General features: G+C 35.4%; 2 protein-coding genes across 7 annotated transcripts in view; one reads left to right on the forward strand and one right to left on the reverse strand.

The window, feature by feature from the left end:
- PPP4R3B (protein phosphatase 4 regulatory subunit 3B) overlaps positions 1-19914 on the forward strand; it is a 69105-nt gene extending 49191 nt beyond the window's left edge. For 4 of the 6 annotated variants that reach the window (XM_032877734.1, XM_032877735.1, XM_032877733.1 and 1 more), the window contains 7 exons: positions 358-399; positions 2400-2558; positions 6259-6428; positions 9000-9139; positions 9510-9694; positions 11518-11708; positions 18555-19914. In XM_032877734.1, the coding sequence (XP_032733625.1) occupies positions 358-399; positions 2400-2558; positions 6259-6428; positions 9000-9139; positions 9510-9694; positions 11518-11708; positions 18555-18650 (983 nt within the window). In that variant the 3' untranslated portion in view covers positions 18651-19914. Of the gene's footprint in view, positions 1-357; positions 400-2399; positions 2559-6258; positions 6429-8999; positions 9140-9509; positions 9695-11515; positions 11709-18554 lie in introns of those variants that run through there. The other 2 variants (XM_032877731.1, XM_032877732.1) reach the window with 2 other exon arrangements.
- A 2512-nt stretch (positions 19915-22426) lies between these two features.
- The window catches only part of CFAP36 (cilia and flagella associated protein 36), a 29175-nt gene continuing 28226 nt past the window's right edge, over positions 22427-23375 (reverse strand). The window contains exons 9-10 of the mRNA XM_032877740.1: positions 23106-23255; positions 22427-22594 (exon numbers count right to left, since the gene is read on the reverse strand). Of these exons, the coding sequence (XP_032733631.1) occupies positions 22493-22594; positions 23106-23255 (252 nt within the window). The 3' untranslated portion in view covers positions 22427-22492. The remainder of the gene's footprint in view (positions 22595-23105; positions 23256-23375) is intronic.

A 23375-nucleotide genomic window follows, 5' to 3' on the forward strand; every position in this document is an offset into this window, starting at 1 on the left:
AGTTGACACAGGATGCTACGTTTCTTTCAGTAAACAGCATGGTTGTTTCACAAGTCTGTACATTAAGCTTCGCTCACCACAAGTGTAGCTCCCATCTCTCACCATGTAATGCTGTTACGGTATCATTGACTTTATTCCCTGTGCTGTACCTTTTATCCCTGTGACATACATTCCATAACTGGAATCCTGTATCTCCCTTCTCCCATTTTGCCCATCCCCTCACCCCCCTCACAACCAATTCTTGACAGTTACTCAGGTAAAATGAGATTATGACCAAAGACATCCTTTGTATGTTGTAAAGGACTAGGAAAATAGAAGTAATTATTACTGAAGTAACTGACTTATTTTTTTTGTTAGATAATATAGTTGGATCTAACAAAAACAGCACGATTTGCCCTGGTAAGTATGAATTTTATTTTATGAACTAATACAAAAGTGTAAGATTTTTTTGCTCAGAGTATAATGCATTTATTTATACAAGGTTTAGAAAGGCTTATTTTTTTAAAAATCCAAAAAAATTTACCTATTTCCTTTATTGTAAATAATTCTCTAATATAAAAGATGGAAAACTGGTTGGAATTTTGTTTTTGTTTTTTACTGTAAATTTAGAGCTTGTTTTCTGATTTTTTTTTTTTTTGAGAAGACATCTGAAAGTTGAGAATTTTATTTTAGTTCATTATTTTTGAAACCTAGTAAACTAAGGCCAGCTAGGAACTAGTGTTAGTGTTCATGACAGCATTATGCTTACGTATTATTTATGAACCTGAGTGTAAGCACTGTTGCTTCTACTTGGAACATGCATACCAAGGATGGGGCTAGGAGAATAGAAAATACGCTGTGTGCACCTAGCATCCTGTCTTTTCTACCGGGCTCAGCAGTGGTTTAGGAGAGCCAGTTTCAAATGAGGAGACCTTCAGAGATTGGATTAGTTAGAGATGAAATGATTAATTTCATGTCCTAATTTGAGAAAGTGAAAACAAGATATTAACACTGCAGATCATTGTTACAAAATCTTTTGTGAATAAAATTAGGGAATTGAGAAATTAAGAGAGTATAATTTTTTTAATGGTGAGGGACTAGTTCAGATACTGACTGTGGTGTTTGCTGTTACACAGATGGGCCTGAAACAAGTAAAACTCTTTACTTGCATTTAGCATAGGAAGGATCTTTTAAATACCAGAACTGTATTTTGTATTTTTAATGGCTATTCTGTTATCAAAAGAATGCTGATTTATTCCTGATAGCATCATAGTTCCACAAAATATTTATGTGTGTAATCTTCTTAAAAAATAAAATAGTTGTACTAGATTTATTCTGTAAGGCTGTGGTTCCAAAATTTCCTCACAGTTTAATATTTCTTGCCTAAAATATTTATAATAGGTGTCAGTAGTTACTGACATAAGCCCTTTGTCAGTAGTTACTGACATAAGCCCTTTGTCACCCAATTTCGATGTTCAGGAACCAATTTGAAATCATTTCATTAAAGTATATACCAAGGCCTCTTGAGGGAAGAAAAGGTAGTTTACTTTAGTAAGCCTCTCATGGATATCACATTTTGATGTTAAAAAGATTAAAAAAGCCATAAGTGACTCTTAATCTCACAAAACAAACTGAGGGTTGATGGGGGGAGGGGGTTGGGAGAGAGGGGGTGGGGTTATGGACATTGGGGAGGGTATGTGCTATGGTGAGTGCTGTGAAATGTGTAAACCTGGCGATTCACAGACCTGTACCCCTGGGGATAAAAATATATGTTTATAAAAAATAAAATTTAAAAAAAAAAGAAAAAAGCACAGATGCAACAATAAACAAAAATAAATTCCTTATGTTCTTGGTTGAATTAAAGTATATAAAGTTTTTCTGAAAAAAAAAATCTCAATGTAATATTTTTCACTTTATATTCAAGTAGCCAAAAATGTCCTTTCCTTAAAGATGTCTTTTTAAGGAAAGCATATTAATTTTTCTTAGAAAGTTTTGTTGCACCGTGTTAGGCAAAAAGCTTGAGGTATTTCCTCTTTACTGGGGACCCTTTAATAGATTTGTTAATATTAATAATGAAAGCAGCACACATTAAGGAAGTATTTCTAAAAAGATCTCCATGAGATCAATGAGGGTTTTCTTATCATGTATGTATTTTTTTTATTGAGGCTTTCTTTCCTCTTAACACTAGTAAGTATTTTATACAAAAGCCATAGAAGGTATCCATCTAATCAATAAAAATGAATAGTATTGGAGAGTCTGCTAATGAAAAACTAAAAATCTGTAGCTTCTTTAATTGATAATAATGAGGATTAAAAATACAGTTTTACTTTTGCTCTAAAATATGAGGCATAAACTGTATTCTCTTTATTTAGGTGAATTATAATATTTATTTTATTTTCCTGTGATGACTTTCTTTGTAGATAATTATCAAACAGCACAGCTGCTTGCCTTAATTTTAGAACTACTCACATTTTGTGTGGAACATCACACGTATCACATAAAAAACTATATTATGAACAAGGACTTGCTAAGAAGAGTCTTGGTCTTGATGAATTCAAAGCACACTTTCCTGGCCTTGTGTAAGTAACAATTTAAAAAAATATTCTTGTGAAGTATTTTAAGGATCAGTATTTTTAATAGAGATAAAACCTGAAGTTGTCCATGTGAATTGATTTATTTTTAAGCAGTATACATACTATCAAAGAGATGATTATGAGAAGTACTAATCTTTTGTTTTATTTAAAGGATAAGAGGAATAGGTCGTGGTGCTTTCCTACCCACATATTACTCACATTTAGATTGAATTAGCTTAACTCTTGCAATAAAATACCATGTACAATGACAACATTTCACTAATAGAATAAGTCCTGCTGTCTTTCACATCTTCTTCACCAAAGTGTCATTTATAGTGCCTTTTTTTTTTTTTAACGTTTTATTTATTTATTATTTGAGTGAGAGAGAACACAAGCAGAGGGATGGAGAAGTGGGAGAAGCAGGCTTCCCACTGAGCAGGGAGCCCAATGTGGGGCTTAATCCCAGGACCCGAGATCATGACCTGAGCCAAAGGCAGACACTCAACCAACTGAGCCACCCGGGTGCCCATATAGTGACTTTTTTATCCCTTTGAGATATGGGCCTTGAAATGTTTTTGTTTAACTCGGGTTATTTATTGAATTTGTGAAATAACTTATCAGTAGTCCCCCTCAGTATACCACTTGGACCAACAATAAGCAAACTTAAATTCTGATATTTGGCATCAGTGTTGATTTTTGGCAAACTGTTAAGTTTCCTTTCCTCTTTATATTTTTACTGCAAATAGAGACAAAGTAACCTCCTTCACCCTCCAAATAAAAAGAGCTTTGTGTTAAAATTGAAACATTTAATGTATAGAGAAAAGATTAATCTCCCAGCTACTTTTTTTAAGGCCTTAAAAGTCACCACCATTGAGCGCCTGGGTGGCTCAGTGGGTTAAAGCCTCTGCCTTTGGCTCAGGTCATGATCTCAGGGTCCTGGGATCAAGGCCCGCATCGGGTTCTCTGCTCAGCGGGGAGCCTGCTTTCTCCTCTCTCTCTATGCCTGCCTCTCTGCATACTTGTGATCTCTCTCTCTGTTTCAAATAAATGAATAAAATCTTTAAAAAAAAAAAAAAAAGTCACCACCATTAACTGCGTGCACAATTTTTCCTATTCCTTTTTACACATCTGTACTAAGTTACGCAAACATTCACACTCCTATAGGTCTTTTTATTTTTATAAAAACAGGATCATATTAACATACTTCTCAGCCTCTCAGTATTACTCTACATGATGAAATATGGTCTCAACTATATTTTTTTCTTAAATGTAGTTGAGTAACACTTGATGGAGTGGCTCTTCCATAATATATTCTGCCGTTCTCTAGTGCACAGAGTATGGGATTGTTGAGTATTTTGCCACTCCAAAGAACACTGTAGTAAATAGTCTAGTATATAAATCTTTTAAGCACTGGTTCCTTTATTTCCATAGTATGGATTCCCAATAATGATAATGCCAGGACAAAATGTTTACATAGTTTTAATGTATCCTTTTAAATTTGAATTTCATATACAGCCTCCAGATTTCTTTCCCAAAAGATTTTTGATACTTGATACTCTTGCAGCACTATGTTACTGATTCCTAAAATGTTATGAAGAGGATGATGGAAAATGGGGTATTCCACTTGTGTTTTAATTTACATTTTCCTTGACATACTATATATTTTCCTATTAGTGCTTTTGAATTTTATCTGTGTGAATTGCCTATTTTTTTCTTAGAGCTCTTTTTGTTTTAGGGATATTAATTTATCACATTTGGGGGGAAAAATATCCCAGTCTCATTTATCTTTTGCATTTGCCTTTATTTATAGTATTTTTTAAATATATAATAGTTTTAAGATTCTCTGATGAAAAATATGTCTCTTTTCCTTTTATGAGTTTTGGGGGTTTTATCTTGCCTAGGAACATCTCCTATGTCCTAAGATTATGCAAATAAAATACTCTCCTCAGTTTACTTCTCATTTTTATTATTTCTTTTTTTTACTTATATATGTAATACGTTTGAAGTCTGTTTTTATATATGGTTTGGAGGGTCTTGCTTTGTTTTCTTTCAAATGGATAGCAAGTTGTGCCAGTTCCCTTATTAAATAAACTGTGTTTTTCTTACTGAATTAAAATTTCTCTTGTTGTATAGTTAGTTGCTATATATAGCTTATGTCTTCTTTCTGAGCTATTTTTTCTAAACCTGTCATTTTATTAGATGAGATAAATAGGAAAGTTTATTCTTAGGCCACTGAGCCTCTTGTAAGGTTTAATATCTGCTAAGTCCCTGCTTTATTTTCCTTCTCATAGTTTTCTTGGTTCTCAGATATTTGTTCTTCCATAATAAAAAATAATTGTATCCAGTTCATTGTGACCAGATTATGTTAAAATTTTCTATCAGTTTCGGAAGGATTGATGTTCTCATGATAGGTATTCCTATCTGGCTTTCTGTAAATAGTCCTTTTGGATCAGTGCAGAGTATCCTGTTTATGTGGATATATCACAACAGCTGAACAAACCTCCAGTATTTAAATGTTTACATTGGGTCAAGATTTCCATCATAAGTAGTGCAGTTGTAGCTATACCATGTCATTCACCCATTCACCAGCAGTGTATGAGAGTGCCTGCTTGCTCACTTATGTCTTTTCAGTCATAAATAACTATTTCTAGTCCTGCTACAAAAAGGCAATGTTAAAACAAAAACAAAAAGGCGATGTTATAAGTCTAGCGCTTCTCTTCACACTTGTTTGTGTTTTTTTGGTTTTGGAGGTTTTTTCTTCACACTTGTTTAGTGTTCCAGTTATCATACATTTATACCTTATGTGGCCCATTTCAGTTTTATTCTTAGATAGTATTTGGAACCTCTTTTGACAGGCACAGCTTCTTTTAATGACTTCAATCTGTGAACAACAGGTTGGAAATGAGAGACATTTCCTTTCAGTATTTAAAATTCAAAAAGCCACATTATACTGCTTGTTGCTCTATTGTTCTTTTACCAATACAGCCCGACCTGCCACAGTTCATGTTTACCAAATACAAAACAGCTCATAGGCAATTGGTAAACAAGGGCTAAAATGTATAGGATTAAAATGTATATGGTATAATGTATAGGTAGTGTCGGTTCACGGATGATTTTTCCAAGGCAAAGAGAACTGAAATAGTGGGAGTGGAACTATAGCCTTGATCAGAAAAAGTTCAAGACCTTCAGCTCTCCTGTTAAGCTGGCAGCAGGAACCACTTTGGCTTTATTTTCAGTAAATCGAGAAGTACCTACCTCCAAAGCTCCCGCTGTGGGGAGGTGAGGCAGCTTTGGGCAGGTTGCACCACTCCTGTTCCCACCTTCAAGAAAGACAGCCCTTTCCTGGCTCTGAGCTGCCATCACTACATCATCTGCATGTCTCCCAGCACTGCTCTGAGTACTGCCAGCATTGGCACTCGATGGTTTCTGTGGGTTTTTTAAAATCTTTATACCATGGAGCTACCTGCCTGGGTACTTTATCTCCCAAGTACCAGTTATTGGGTTTTTTGCTAGCTCTGGCTACACGAGTTAACACAGATTTGAGTGGTCTTACCCTAACTCTATTTTTTCCTCAAAACCCAGTTATTTTTAGTGCACATTTTTACTTTTTATTTTAGAATATATACATTGCTTTATGTAAAAATACCTGTGTAATAATTGCTATTAATGTGATTATCAATTTGTTCCCTGTATGATTTTTAATTAGGTGCTCTTCGTTTTATGAGGCGGATAATTGGCCTTAAAGATGAATTTTATAATCGTTACATCACGAAGGGAAATCTTTTTGAGCCAGTTATAAATGCTCTTCTGGATAATGGAACTCGGTACAATCTGTTGAATTCAGCTGTTATTGAGTTATTTGAATTTATAAGAGTGGTAAGTTTATGCTGAAGGATTCTTACTAAAATAAAATAATTACATGTTTAGCAATGTTAATATTTTAAATTGTGAAATTTAGCTTGGTGTTTTAACTCATGTTTACTCTATATTATTCTCAGTTCCATTTTTATTGGCCAGATGTTTCAGGATTATATTTGGCATATGTAGACATTTTAGTCAAGTATGCCATTCATGAGATCTCTATTATCTTTGTAGGGGTAGTGATAAATAGAAAGGTTGAAAGTAATTACTTTGGCAAACTGCTAGATGATGTATAAAAGGTAGGCTATTATCGTGTAAATTTAAGTTGAAGAGACCAGGAAGTGAGGCGGACCACTCCAACTGCCTTATTTTATAGATGAGGGGCTTCAGACACCCAGAGTAATCAGGTGATTTATTTAGGAGCATCCATTTGGTTAGGAGCATAGTCAGAGCTTGAAGACAGGTCACAGCTCAGTTTTGGGCAACAGAAGGTCTGTCATGAAAAGATCTGGAGAGAACTCTACGTGAACAATAGGGTTAAGATAGGTAACTCTAGGACCAATACAATAAATTTACCCTCTCCCACACACTGAAATCATTCCATCAGGGAAAATGGCCACATGGTTAGAATTTGAAAAAAAGAAAGTCAAAGCTAGAAATTCATTCTCTAGTTTTGGCTCTTACAGATTTCTGCTCATGACATGCTGTTCTCATATAAAGATTATTTGGCTGGCAGGATTACTTTTCTAATAGTCACTTGGCCAAGAGTATGGTTTTCAAAAGGACGAAGAGAATAGAAGTATTGTCTTTAGCCTTAGAAAAGAGGGAACATAGTTAACTAGCTTACCAAGTATATCTGAACCCTGTTTCACAATGTACTGTTGTAATGAACCAGACATTGGCATATATATATGTATATATATTCATTCCCCCCCCCTTAAAATTTTTGGTGAGGGGGTCGCCTAGGTGACTCAGTTGGTTAAGCATCTGCCTTCAGCTCAGTCGTGATTCCAGGGTCCTGGGGTCAAGTCCCCCGTCAAGTTCCCTGCCCAGCGGCAAGCCTGCCCCTCCCTCTTGCTCTGCCTGTTTGTGCTCTCTCTGTTGAATAAACAAAATCTTAAAAAAAGTTTAAAAAATTTTTAGTGAGAAATTGATAAAATGACTTGTAGGGTTCACAACCCCACCCCTGTTTCTGTGATTGAATTTGTTTTTCAGAAAATAATTTTGAGTGGCTGATAAATGTACATTGAATCCCAAAACTTAACTCATCTTTTTTTTTTTTTAAAGACTTATTTATTTGAGAGAGAGTGCAAGTGGGGGTGAGGGCAGAGCAAGAGGATCGCAAACAGACTCCCTGCTGAGCATGGAGCCCCACATGGGGCTCAGTCTCAGGACCCCAAGATCCTAACCTGAGTCAAAACCAAGAGTCAAGTGCTTAAGCGACTGAGCCACCCAGGTACCCCAAAACTTAACTCATCTTTTTTGTTCAGTATATAACACAGAACCATTTTACCTGGGTTTCTAATATCTCTTCTTTGCATATTATTTGAGATTTCCAGAGAAACTAGTTTGAAGACTTAAAAGTCCTTAAAAAACAGATTATGGGGCGCCTGGGTGGCTCAGTGGGTTAAGCCTCTCCTTTCCTCAGGTCATGTTCTCAGGGTCTTGGGATGGAGCCCCTCATCGGGCTCCCTGCTCAGCAGGGAGCCTGCTTCCCCCTGCCCTCTCTCTGCCTACTTGTGATCTCTCTGTCAAATAAATAAAATCTTAAAAAAAAAACAAACAAGATTATGGTGTATCTTCTAAAGAAGTGGCATGTATATTTATTGTTAATCTTAAATTCCTGAATCACAATTTCAGTTATTATTAATAATGAGTGTACTTTGTATGCAGGCATTTGCAATGATTATTTAGAATGGTTCATTTAGAATTTAAAAGAACTTAGGAGTTATTACTGTCAGTTTGTTTCACAAAAACTATACCACTGGAAAACTGCGGAAACAGGTAGAATTCAAGTTAATAGTTTATCAGATCTGTATATGTAATATAGTTATAGGAGTCTGTGTTTATTATTTAGGTAAGGCTTATCCCATTTTGATACCAGTAAAGGAGGAGTCTTTAAGTTAACACCTAAAATTTGTTAAAAGTGGAATTTCACTATCTGCCTTCTAACTAGCTATGTGTTCTTCATCAGGTCATCCAACCTCTCAGATCCTCAATTTTCCTTTTCTGTAAAATGAGGGTAATAAAACCTATTTCATAGAATTGTTAGGATCAAGTGAAACTATATGTTAAAGTACTTTTTAAATTGTAAAGTACTATGTAAACGCAAAGAATAAACAGAAGACATAAACTAACTCTAGTTACTTTCAAATGTTTTGTAGCCCCCCAAAAGAGCTCCTTTTTTATTCCTAGTTTTCTCTGGAGGCCTGGCTCATGTGTAAAGAAACTAGGACATTTATTTTTGTAATGTGATTTTGGAAAAACCTTTTTTGATCAGCTTTGGAACTATAAAAAAGTTCTTTTAAGTTTTTCTCCTAACAGTCACTGAATTATATTTGAATTGTAAATTTTGTCCTCATACAGGAAGATATCAAGTCTCTTACTGCACATATAGTTGAAAACTTTTATAAAGCACTTGAATCAATAGAATATGTTCAGACATTCAAAGGATTGAAGACTAAATATGAGCAAGAAAAAGACAGACAAAATCAGAAACTGAACAGGTATTGTTTAAATATATTGTATTTATAGGCTATAAAATTATATCCAGAATCTTCTGTTCGGATCTCACATATGAACTTTACCCAGGAGCATTCTTTCCATCATTAGATAGTACAGGGTTGTATAGAAGGTAGGATATTTTCCCTACCCAAATCTTTTATGTGAACATATCATAACTCAAGATAATTTTTATTTTAATTTACAATATTTTGGAGTGTTCTGGGGTTACATCTTGTATCACAGTCAGGGTGATTATGATGTAAATTATACGTAGTTAAAATTACTTTCACTCCTTTTGGTTTTACATATTCTCAAATTTAATCTGGTCACAAACTTTAAATCATTACTCAGTGTTTGTGATGTTTCTTACAGTGTACCATCTATATTGCGTAGTAACAGATTTCGCAGAGATGCAAAAGCCTTGGAAGAGGATGAAGAAATGTGGTTTAATGAAGATGAAGAGGAGGAAGGAAAAGCAGTTGTGGCACCAGTAGAAAAATCTAAGCCAGACGATGATTTTCCAGATACTTATGAAAAATTTATGGAGACAAAAAAAGGTATTAAAATTTTGAATTTTGGAATAATGTAGCATTTATTAGGTACAGAAATTATCAGTTGCTTGTGAAGGTTTGGTCATAGTATATAAAGCATGAAAGACATGAATTTTATAGTGAATTGGGACCTTTTAAAATTTCCACATCTTTTTCCAAATCTGGGAGTTATTTTCATGTTTAAAGTATTTTTCTTGAAACTTGCCATTTTGCAGTGCTCGTCATTTGCTGTTTAGAATTACATTGTCTACTTATACATTGCCTTCAATGAACAATCTTGGATTTATTTCTGTACTGAGATCTCCGATAATAATAGAGACCATATATTGGGGCGCCTGGGTGGCTCAGTTGGTTGAGTGACTGCCTTCACCTTGGGTCGTGATCCTGGAGTCCCGGGATAGAGTCCTGTATTGGTTTCCCTGGTCGGCAGGGAGTCTGCTTCTCCCACTAACCTCTTTCTTCTCATGTTTCTCTCTCTCAAATAAATAAATAAAATCTTAAAAAAAACAAAAAACAAAAATAATAGAGACCATATAGATACATAGAAACTTTCCAGAGTACTCTGCCTTTTATAGTTTTGAGGAAACTAAGCTCAAAGAAGTAATTTTGCCCTTTGAAATTTTAAAATCATTATCAAGGGGCGCCTGGGTGGCTCAGTGGGTTAAAGCCTCTGCTTTCGGCTCAGGTCATGGTCTCAGGATCCTGGGATCGAGCCCCGCATGGGGCTCTCTGCTCAGCAGGGAGCCTGCTTCCTCCTCTCTATCTCTCTCTGCCTGCCTCTCTGCCTACTTGTGATCTCTGTCTGTCAAATAAATAAAATATTTTTTAAAAAAATAAAATCATTATCAAAATTTCATAAGGATAAACTGTAAAGAGAAGTAACATTTCCCATCTTTCAAATATGTTTACCTTGTTTATAAAGATCTTATCTTTCAAAAGAATCACTTTAATTCTATGGCCTGAAAAATTACTAGAGTATTGTCCTGCATATATCATATAAATGTTTACTAAAAGTTTACATTTTGAAAGGCAAAAGCATTTGTGATTTTGAATGTGAGATTTTCTAAAAGCATTTCTCCTTAGTGTTTCACTGATTTATTACATTTTTCCTGCAACTGTTGTTCCCAGCCTCACTCATTATGTACTTGTTAGTGCCTGAAGTTCTATTTACTTCAGCCTCACAGAGCAAATAGCCCATCAAAATGTCCTAGGTTTTGGTAGCCTAATTCTTCTACCTGTACTCATTATAGGTATTGCCCTGAGAACAGTGAAAAGGGGAGGTGAGGCCATAGTTGAAGTACTGCATCCACTTGCGAATCAGATACAAAAAAGTAGCAACCAAATATGAAAGGATACTGGATACCTAACTCGTGAGAGAAACAGGATCCTAGAATATTCAGGAAATAGGAGACTGATAGACGTGATCATATCATTGTCTTTGGGAACTTGAAATACTGATTTATGACAGAGATTATCAGGTCCGTCAAGGACTATAATATAGAAGTATAGGATCAGTGCAGTGAAGCTGCAGAGGGACATAAAAGGAAGAGTCAGAAGTAGTGAATCCTTGACTCATCCTACATACAACAGTGTGGGATTCTAGTGTAGGATAGCTGATTCTGGTAAATGATTCTTGAGGCCCTTTCTAATCCTGGGTTTCTAAGATTCCGGCTAATTAAAGACTTAGCACTGTACATACCATGCTCTACTCTTAGCTCTTAGGAAGCAAAGGCAGTGTTTTATAAGTTTTTAAGTTATTGTTATTTTCAGTTGCTTTGCCTATTAGGAATATTTACTGGAAAAGATGAAAAATTTTACTTTCTTTTTAGGAAAAGAAAGTGAAGACAAGGAAAACCTTCCCAAAAGGACATCATCGAGTGGCTTCAAATTTACTTTCTCCCATTCTGCCAGTGCTGCTAATGGAACAAATAGTAAATCTGTAGTGGCTCAGACACCACCAAGCTCTAATGGATCCTCTTCCAAAACTACAAACTTGGCCACATCAGTAACAGCCACCAAGGTATGTAAAATTATTCTATACACAAACTTTGCTTTTCCCATCTTTAAAATTATCTCGTGTTTACTAAAGAAAATTTTGGATAAAAAAAGTAATTTCAAAGAAGAAAAAAAGTGAAAAAGGAGAAAAGTTGTACACACTATCATTAGAGAACATGACTGCTAATACCATTTGATTGATTCTTCAGGTATATGGGTTTATCTGACACGTAATTGAGGTCTTTCTGTGAACACAGTTTTTTGTATACTACTTTTATTTCTTAAAAAAAATTTTCTGTGTTACTAAAACACTGTTGATGACTACAGAATTTCATTTTATTTAGCTGTATCATAATATTTGTAAGAAACCTACCCAGTTATATTTTGGAGCACTGGAGTTGATTCTGATGTTTCATTGATAGGACTGTTGGTGGTGTTGCATTTTAAGTTATTTTCTTGAATCAGTGAGTAGAAGAATATTTTCATACATATTGTCAAATACCCCCAGGAAGTTTCTACCAGTTTATGTTACCATAACCATTGTGAGTGTGCTTGACTCACTGCAGCTTTGCCAGTGTTACTGTAGTTATTTTTAATCCTTGTCCATTAGGTAGTGGAGAACGTATAGCTCTCATTCCCAGTTGTGTGTCCTTTGTTAGTTGAGGTTGACGATTAGCCTTTTGAATTTGCTCTTCTGCAAGTTGTCTTTTCATGGTCTTGCCTTTTTAAAATTGGGTTATGTTTTTCTTAATATGAGTGAATCTTTAGTTATAAGGATATTAGCCTTTTTGTCATTTGCATAGCAAATGTATTTTCCATTCGTTATTTTTTTATATAAACAAGTTAATTTTGTTTTTTTTAAGATTTTATTTATCTGTTTGGGAGAGAGAGCACAAGCAGGTGGGGGGATGGGCAGAGGAAGAGGGAGAGGCTCCCAGCTGAGCAGCCCAGCGCAGGGCTGTCCCAGGACCCTGAGATCATGACCTGAGCTGAAAGCAGACGATGCTTAACCGACTGAGCCACCCAGGCACCTTTAAACAAGTTTAAATTTTATATAAAATTTTCTTCTTTTACTTATACTGTTATTCTGTGTAACCATCCTTTTCCCCAAAAAGAAGTGGCTTAAAATAAAAAGGCATAAATTTGAGACAACTGTTAACATAACGGTAGAAGCGGCAGTGCCATAGGAGTAAAAAACCTAATGTGAAGGGATGCTTCTCAGTTTGAACACAAAATACAATTTGAGTTTCTTCTTTCACAAAAATGTAGTCTTCATTCACTGTCGTAAGCTCTTTCTAACTAGAAATTTTAAAATTTTCACTTCTTGATAAAAAAAATCTGGTGTAATATTTGTGTCACTATATTAACAACATCTGCTGTGAAGTTAAATTGTTCAGGTTCGTATCTTGGCTCTGCCTCTTTCTAGGCTATTTGACCTTGAGTAAGTTATTATATCTCTCAGGACCTTATTTTTTATTTTAAACAAGGGTAAAATAGCATCTACTTTATAGGCTTGTAAATGTTAAATTATTTAATAGACGTAAAGAGCTTAGAACACTTTTTGCACTTTATCAGTATATACTAGCTTTTCTTTCTCAAATCAAAGCAATAGATGCGCTTACTTTCAAAAGTCAAAATAATATTAAAATGTTGAGAAAAGTCAGAGATAGCTTAGAACTCTTCTTCTTGTACCTGTTTCTTCTATTTCTAAATGTAATGTTAATATTAGATATTGTTTCATCAAGTTTAGACCTAATTCATTAAATTCTTATTATGATAGATAGGAATTGAACATGTGAACACTCCTTAATCAGTCCTTAGCGTTTTTCTCCCTGCGTCACAATTTTTGCCTTAAATAGCATTTGATAATTTTACAGCTATAATGACAACATAAATATTCTTTTTTTTTTTTTTTAAGATTTTATTTATTTATTTGAAAGAGAGGCAGTGAGAGAGAGCATGAGCGAGGAGAAGGTCAGAGGGAGAAGCAGACTCCCCGTGGAGCTGGGAGCCTGATGTGGGACTCGATCCCGGGACTCCGAGATCATGACCTGAGCTGAAAGCAGTCGTCCAACCAACTGAGCCACCCAGGCGTCCCCATAAATATTCTTTATACACGACTTTTTTCCTGGTCTTTTTTCTATACTGCATGTTTCTGGATAACTTTTCTCTTTCTAGAGTAAAAATTGGCACCATTTTTTCATTTGTTGCAGTAGTGGTGCCTATTGTTAATTCTTTCAGTACCTTTCAGGTTAGTTTCTGTGTTCTCTTTGATATCTCCAGTCTGGTTCCGACCTAGATCCTTTGCTCCCTAGACTTGCTGCACAGCTCTTGTCTTCAAGCCGCCAAGGCCATTATCCTGACACTTCTTCTGCCTCTCTTTTTCTTGTATTGTTTCTAGGTCTTATGTCTTTGTACTCTTTCTTGATTTACTGTCCCATTTTGATGGAGCACATCCTCTAATAATTGTTTTCTGAGAAAAGAATCCCAGGAGAGGTAAAATTTGAGCCCCTGCATCTATGAAAATGTGTTGATTCCGTCCTGCTTGATGGCCAGTTTTAACTGAATGTAGAACCAAATAGGAAATCATTATCTTTTAAAACTTAGAAGTTATTGCTGCCAAGAAATCCAAAGACATTCTTATTTCTGATCCTTTGTGTGTGAGTTTTTATTTTCTTCTTGGAAGTAGCTAAACAATCATGTCCTTCAGTTTGGAAACATATTATTTCACTGTAATTTACTGTTTCGAGATTGGGCCCTCTGTATTGATCTTAAAATTTTCATAATTTTTCTCTCCTATTACTCTTTTTTTTCCTCTTTTTGTTCTGTTTTCTGGGTTATTTCTTAGAGTTCTTTTTTTTTTTTTTTTTAAGATTTTATTTGTTTATTTGACAGACAGAGATCACAAGTAGACAGAGAGGCAGGCAGAGAGAGAGATTGGGAAGCAGGCTCCCTGCTGAGCAGAGAGCCCGATGCGGGACTCGATCCCAGGACCCTGAGATCATGACCTGAGCCGAAGGCAGCGGCTTAACCCACTGAGCCACCCAGGCGCCCATTTCTTAGAGTTCTTAATGCATTATCCTTCCAGATAATTTTTTACTTACGACTTAGCAATATCAAGTATAAGCACTAACACATTTTTCACCCTTTTTGACACTAACAGCAGATTACTGAATACATTTTTACCACATTTTGGAGGGGTCAAGGAGAAAACAGTGATTGCTCTTGGAAAATAAATAGCTCGTCACTCTAGATTATGATAAAAGTTTGAAATTCACTATCTGTTGATTGCCACAGTTGATTGATTCTTAAAATTAAATGGATCAGGTGTGAACTTGTCTATTTTCCTTGGCAAGGCATTCTAAAGCTCTAATATGCTATTAAAATTTGCATCCTTGGTAGTTTTCAAGGCTGGTGAGACATTAGCTAGTAATGAAATTACAAGGATTTTTTTTTTTTTTTTTAACTTACAGAGCTGTAAAATACACACATTTTCCTTGAACAAGAATACTTATCCAAAAAAAAAAGAAAAATACTTACAAAGTCATAATCAGAAACCATTAGTAGGTGCTAAAACAAACACTTCTTTTGCCACAGATTAATAGAAGACAACTCTGGATCTTGCTTTTTCACTTAACAAACTTAACCTGGGTGAGCTTTCCATATTAGAACATAAAGAACTTCCTCCATAGAATTCCACAGTATGATATACTTTAATTTATAACTAACCCTCTTGATGCATTTTAAAGTTGTTTCCAGCTTTTTGCAGTTAAAACAATTGTAACTTTCTACACAAAATATTTCATATACATACATATTTCTAAATAGAATATGTATTTACAGTTTTGATTAGTTACTAAATTTACTTAGTAAAATGGAAATATGTGGGTAGTTCCTTAACACAGTATATATGGCCAGTACCAAAAGCTAGCTAAATACTTACGGACATATTAGAAATGTTCCCCCCCAAAGTTGGGGACAAGATAGGATACCATTGTGATTGCTGTTATCTAACGATTGTTCTGGGGTTGTAGCCAGTGCAGTTAGGTGAGTCAAGAAATCAAAGCTATAGGGGCACCTGGGTGGCTCAGTTGGTTGAGCTACTGCCTTCGGCTCAGGTCACGATCCCAGAGTCCTTAGGATCAAGCCCTGCATCAGGCTTCCTGCTCAGTGGGTGGCCTGCTTCTCCCTGTCCCTCTGCTGCTCTGCCTGCTTGTGCTCTCCCACTCTGTCAAATAAACAGAAATCTTTAAAAAAAGAAACTAAAGCTATCAAAATAAGATAAAAACCATCACTTTTGCTGATGATTTTTTAAAATTTTATTAATCATATTTATGGAAGATCTGTCCTTTATTTTTTGAGTAGAGGATAATTGTTGAATTCTCTGTCCTCGGATTTTTTTAATATGATTAATTATATTAATAGTTTCCTAACTTATAATTTGTTAGGTCATTGGTTTGGTTCAGAAAAAAGTCATTGTGTCTTCATAGGTATTAATCATTATCATTTGTTTTCATCCCTTCCTTCATATTGGAAACTTTTCTTAAAGGGTAATTGGCATAAGGGGTCTAATTGCAATCTGATATTTATTTTATTTTTTTATTTTTTTTTTTTTTAAGATTTTATTTATTTATTTGACAGAGAGATCACAAGTAGGCAGGCAGAGAGAGAGGAGGAAGCAGGCTTCCCGCTGAGCAGAGAGCCCGATGCGGGGCTCGATCCCAGGACCCTGGGATCATGACCTGAGCTGAAGGCAGAGGATTAACCCACTGAGCCACCCAGGCGCCCCTGATATTTATTTTAAAACAGTATGTTTATGTTTGTATATTAAGTCTGGAATCTGTCAGATTCTTTACAGTGTGCATCTATGGATCACAGGCCTTTTAACCTCTAATATTTAACATTTTATATTTTTATTTTCAATAAAAATGATTGTTTTAATGTATAGGAGTTTGTTTATGGCATATATATATAAATAAGATAAAATTGATATTAAATTGTGTGGCTGAGTGTTTTGGATAGCATATTTACTAATCTTAAGGAAAAAGTCATTTTAAATGTTACCCAGTGGAAGCTAAAATGTTTGTACATTATGATATATAATCTGTAATCCTAAGCATGATTAAAACTTTCCTTGATAACTTGTCATCTTTGTGAATATCAGACTGGTGCCTTTTTGAAGGTAATTACATCTTTTGTCTCCTCCCATCTAACTTGTTTGGCTTAGAAACCGAATGAACAAGAATGATATTAGTAATAGCAGATAAAAGCAATTATTGAACACTACATACCAAGCACTGTATTTTTTATGTTTTATTTTCATTTTATTTTCAAAATAGTTCACTGAGGTCTAAATACTATTTTATTTATTTATTTTTTTTTTTTGGACAGAGATCACAAGTAGGCAGAGAGGCAGGCAGAGGGAGAGGGAGAAGCAGACTCCCTGCTGAGCAGAGAGCCCAATGCGGGACCCTGGGATCATGACCTGAGCCGAAGGCAGAGGCTTTAACCCACTGGCCACCCAGGCGCCCCTAAATACTATTATAGTAATTTTACAGATAAGGAAAATGAGGCATAGAGATACTAAATTGTCAGGCAGACTACAATACAATCAATACTTTTTTACCAGTTTAGCCATACTGTCTTTTGCTTATCAAACTTAAGACTTGTGTGTTACTAAGCTGAGAAAGCAGGATTCTTAGATAAGTTTATATGGTATAAAGAAGTTTGATTTTTAATTCCCAGGGTTTCTGATTACAGTTTCAAGCTGCTTAGTGGCCTTTGTTGATATTACAGTGGTTCAGTTATATATTGGCAAAGTGTTACTGCCAAATGTCTGGGTTCTTTATATATGAAGCTGTTTAGCTTTGAAATATGAGTTATTTCAGTTTTGTTTATCCCCTTGAGGTCAGAAGGGTTTGCACTAAATCCAGTGTTTACAGTAATGCTCTTAACCTGTGGGACCTATGTATAAACTTCATGGGGTGGATTCAAAATGAGTGCAAACCTGAGGACATTTAATTTCCTGGGTAGTGTCCAGAACTTTAATAGGATTTTTAAAGGGTTTCATGACTCATAGAAGGCCAAACACCTGAATTACTTCATCTTTACTTTCCTTTTGGTTAGAGGTAGCCCTAAATTTTTTAGTTGTTAGTTTTAGGAACAATTTCATTTGTTTATTATTATCAAAAGCATAATGAAAACAATGATATGTACTTAGTAATGAAATAATACACATGTGAAGTATAGAGACAAAAGGAGGCTTCTGGGGCGCCTGGGTGGCTCAGTGGGTTAAGCCACTGCCTTCGGCTCAGGTCATGATCTCGGAGTCCTGGGATCGAGCCCCGCATCGGGCTCTCTGCTCAGCAGGGAGCCTGCTTCCTCCTCTCTCTCTGCCTGCCTCTCTGCCTGCTTGTGATCTCTCTGTCAAATAAATAAATAAAATCTTTAAAAAAAAAAAAAAAAAAGGAGGCTTCCTGCCATTGACTGACTACACTCTCTAGTTTAAACATGGAGAAATGACCCAGTTCATTCCCATGACCCTTCCAGCTCATGATTTGTGAGTCTTGCTGTTTGGAGATACATTTTCCACAGTGAAATTTTGCTAAATTGAATTGAATTATGAGGTATCGTTAAAAATCCAGGAGCTAAATAGAAAAGTTGAGGGTAACTTAGAGTGCTACCAGTGGTACCAAGTGTTCATAATTTTCAAGCAGTTCCTTTATCAAATTCAAATAAATAAATCTGAGATATGTATTAGATAGTTTAGAAAAGTTATTTGTGATGTCTTTAAAAGTGATTATACTAATAAGTTGGGTTTTTTTTTTCCTTAAGTTACATATGTTAAAAAATTCTTTTTTTTCTTCAATAGGGAAGTTTGGTTGGTTTAGTGGATTACCCAGATGATGAAGAAGAAGATGAAGAAGAAGAAACATCTCCCAGGAAAAGACCTCGTCTTGGCTCATAAAGTATTTAATGGGGGCCCTCAATGCGTGGTCTTACTAAAATGCTGCAACTGTTCAATCAGCTGAAAATCTGAATCAGAAAGCTTTCTCACTTGAACTTAACAAATATACAAGGAGTAGCTAAAGATACTCAGTATATCAGCTAGGAGAGTTTAGTTCTGTAAAAAACCAGGCTTCCCAGGAACTTGATTGCTTGCTAGTAATTAAGGGGTTTGCCTTTCAGGCTGTCAAAAAAAAACAAAACAAAACAAAAAAAAAAGGTTAGTAACCAGAACCTGGGAGATAGCTTCTTCCTGAGGAAACTTTCAGGTTTGGGGATGGCTTGGGGGAGGGAACAAGGTTGATAAAATTATATTAAATGCAGGGTTGCTCCAGGGGGGTATCTGATCTAGAAATGATTATAAAACTTTAGTTACAAACCCAATAACATTACTTGTATAATGGTGCTGGCCATGTTGTTCTTTTAATCAGTTGCCTCTTTTTAAAAAAAAATTTTTATTAAAACCAAATTCAACTATCATAAAAATGAAGTTATGCTGTTGGGACCATTTTTTGAAGATTTAACAAATTCAGCCTTACAGGTATTTGAAGGGAAGTATACTCTGTGTTATAGTACATGTTGAGTTTTCTACACCAGGAATTTTCAGTGTGTATTTTGATGAAAACAAACAAGCTGGATTCAAAATGGACAGTCTTATTAATATAACTTGACAGCACTTTTAGAGATAACTGATGCCAAGAATCAGTACAGTAGTATTTCAAAATGATCTTCTCTAGAAACTTGGGAGTGGATTAACAGAACGTTTCCAAATGTCTCCTGGTAGTACATACAGTCTTTTGTGCAAGATACTTTGAAGTCACTTTCTGCTTTGTTCATAAAGTTGTCTCTCTCCAGAGCTGCAGGCAAGGTTTAAAGTATAATTTATAAAGACTCATATACAAAAATCAGTGCTGAATTAAGTGGCATTTAATATCTAGAGGCCATTTTGATCCAAGAAGTTACTTCAGTATCAAAGTCAGTATGCAGCACATGAAGTTTTTCCATAAACAAACAGGGGTGTAATATGAAAGCTGCTTTTTTTAAAGAGTAAAAGCACATTCCATGTACGTAAATGAATTTAAGATAAGTTGAGGTGAACAGTTAAGAGGTTTTATTTTTAGAACAGCAAGTTAACTGTAAATATTTTAATGTTAGTTTGCTCATCTGTGATCTGAGATCATGCTGAAGTAAGAAAAACATCCCCCAAACTAAATTTCATATATTGGAAAACAACAACAACAACAACAACAACAACAACCTAAAAACAGGAATTCCAGCTACAATCTTCAGATCACCCTTGTAATGTGTTATGGGTCCATTTTTCCTGGAATAGCTTAAACTGAAGCAGTTTCCCCTGTTTTGGAGATTTTGTAGTTTATTTTAATTTTGGCTATTGTTTGGAAAAGATGGGCTGTCTGTGTAGATATGAAGTATAGTTTTTCCATAAAACAGATGTTTATTTTGTATTAAAAATACCACTGTACTTGTTTTACACCATTTGTATACATGTGGTGATATTAATGCTGAACTGTAAAATTCAGGAATTAAAATGTGACCCTGTAATTCTATGATTGTTGCTTTTGTTTGGTTTGTTGTAAATATAAGTTAACTCCATTTTGAGATTTGTCCATTTTATAGTATCTTTTAAAAGCCAATAAGTTATCCATAGATATTTATTATAAACCACTAAGTCCTACACCAATCTGAATGAAATAATTCTAAACAAACAAAGATTGACTGCACTTTAAGAATTACTGATTTTACTTACAGAAGGTGTGCCTTGCGCAAATGAAGTCCCACTACCAAAACATCACAGTGTGGGACTAGTCTCAACTCTTTGATTAAAAGTACACATAATGAAAAAGACTTTCCACTTTATAAGGCAAGTGATTCAGGATAATTTAAACTGAGATCAGTACAGTTACCATCTGAATATGGTTTTTTTCAAGCAAAATCTGTGAAGCCCCTTTTACTTTTAGCTCTTAATACATTTCCTCTTGTCATCTAAGAAGCCCAGGCCTAAAGCATTTCCCTATTTACTCTTGACTCTTCCTGGTTAGGTAATTTTAAAGTTCCAGTAGGAAGTATTATCTTTATATCTTATGAAGAGTTTCTTTAATTTTCCTTTCTGAAGAATTACGAGTCAAACCTTTAGATCATCATCATCTTAGGAACCTTATCACAGAAATGTGAATCTTTTGTTGACTTAGAGGATAACAGTTTTCATGGTACATATGCTCACCCACAATGATATGAAAACAGGGCTTACAATATCCCTTGAAAGAATAACTATTCAATTTCCACATGTTAGCTGCCGTCTTAATGACTACCCTCAGGCAGATCAGGATTTTTATATATCTATCTTCACTCAGTGAACCAAGCCAGAGCCCACATTTGTATGCCTGAGGTTTTCTTAAAATTATATCTGTAAACATGTATCCACTATAAAAACTATTTTTAATAAAAAGTTACATGAAACAGATTTCTGTGTTTTAATCACTAGTTTTTCTTCTTGTCCATCTATCTTAAGTGATGAAATGTGACAAATGTAAAGTAATGCTGGTTTTTCTCTGCAGGTTGAAGACTGGGTCTAAACAAATTTTGGTATCCCTTCCTAAAAGTTTGTAACTGTAGATTTAAGGAGATAAGACACAATTAATTAAACCTCAGGAACAACCCATAACTAGAAAAGAGGGTGCTTGCTGGAAGACAATACAGGGAGTTTTCTGAAAGAAGGGTCTCTCCCCCTATTCCGGTTCTCTGTAAGCAACCAACCACAGAAAACCTTCACATAAAAAACCTTCACATAAAAACCCCTTCACATATGTCTTCACATAGAAAACCTCACATAAAACCTCACATAGGTCTTCACATAGAAAACCTTCACATAAAAAACCCCTTCACATAAAAAAGATCTATACCCATGGCTGCATTTCCCTCAGTATTCAATGGTTCCCATTATCTTTTTTTAATGGTAGCTTTTCTATAAAGAGCGAGTATTTTTAACATCCTTCGCATCCATTTTCCAAGTGCTGTTTGCTCCTGCCCAGGATAACTGATCTTCTGATTGGATTTCCTTATGCTTGGTATACCTACAATGATTCGAACTCAACCACTCTCCATACAGCACCTACACATTTTTTTTAAGTGAACATTATGATGTAACTTTTCTGCTTTAAAACTTTTCAGTGACTTCCTCCTGCCATAAAAAATTTTAAAATCCTTACATTCCCTACAAGGCCCTGCAAATCAGTCCCCCACCTATCTCCAACTTCATAGGCTAGCCTTCTGCCCTCATTCTGTGTATACTCGTCATACTGCCTGCTCCTCCTAGCTGCTTCCTCCTTTCCTGCAACAGGACCTGAGTTGTTCCTTCCCATTTCTCCCTGTAACTAGCCTTCCAATCAGCTAAAGCATGGCTCTCTCAAGGAGGCTGGGCCAGCCCTGCTTAGAATACTGCACTTTTCCCTTTGTACACTTGGCTCTGCAGGCCACCTTCTAGCCCCGTGAAGGCGGATCACCCCTGTGGTCTAGTTGATGACTATCCCCCACACCTGCAGGGTGCTTAGCACAAACAAAAACCAAGCTGGAATGAATAAATGCACTATCAGTTCTCTATACCCTCTCAGCCCAAGTAGCTGCCTTCCCCACCACCCTTTACCTCAAAAGTTTAAGTATTTAAAGAACGAGCTTACATTTGCATTTACAAACACAAGTATTTGAAACTAACAGGCTTAGTTTAAGGATTAAATAATTTATTTTTAAGAAAATTTGAACTTCTGTTTTGCTAAGTTGTTTTTAAAATTACTTATTAATAACTTCTTCTTTAAGTTTCTCTGCAAGCAATCTCCTCTTTAGTAATGTTTGCTTCTCCTCTGCTGTCATTTCTGGTTTCTCTGTCATTTCCTTAAAAAACAAAACAAAACAAACAAAAAAAAAAACAGAAAAAAAATTGGCTATAGTATAAGATGGGTTCATTTGTCTAAAATTCCCAACATACTGCCTCAAAGAGCATTTTCAGTAAATAAAAATGTAAAAGCCACATGTGCACTGGGTTCCCTATATCTCTTCTCAGCAAAAATCTCTTCTTAGGGAAGAAAGCCTCTTGGAGATGGTGGCGAGGGTACTGTTGCTGCTTTGTGGATAAAATACTTCAGAGGCTTAGGTAAAATACACTGCTGACCCTTAAGCACTCAGAGCAGGGTAAGTAAAGAAAAAAATGTATAATGAAACCTCTATCATTTCGATCACAAAATCCTCGTATCATAGCCACCTCACTGCCGGAAAAAACTGAACAGGTGCTATTATGACTGCATCTACAAGCAACATTCATTGTCAAGGCTGTCTTGCACACATTCTGATTTTGACAATTCCACCTCTAAATCTGCAAAGTTTGACACACTAAAGCCAGCCATACCTCTACCTCCCCAGCAGGTTTTCCTTTCTGCTCGGAATTTTGTATCTGCTTAGTCCTCATATCCTTTCTCATGGACATCAATTTATCTCTCTTCTGCTTGAGGTAGCGCTCTCGCTGTCGGAGCTCTTCTGTTCCAAGTGTTGATAAATTCTGGGTCAAAAAAGAAAAGGAACTATTTAAATTCAAGTCCACATAAGCAGCAGCACAGATAACCACTGGCTGATTCAACTCAAAATTTGAGTTCAAGATAATAAAAGCCCAGTGTATGGC

This window comes from Lontra canadensis, unplaced genomic scaffold (assembly GCF_010015895.1).
Source record: "Lontra canadensis isolate GAN:19392208 unplaced genomic scaffold, GSC_riverotter_1.0 scaffold61, whole genome shotgun sequence".
NCBI lineage: Eukaryota > Metazoa > Chordata > Mammalia > Carnivora > Mustelidae > Lontra > Lontra canadensis.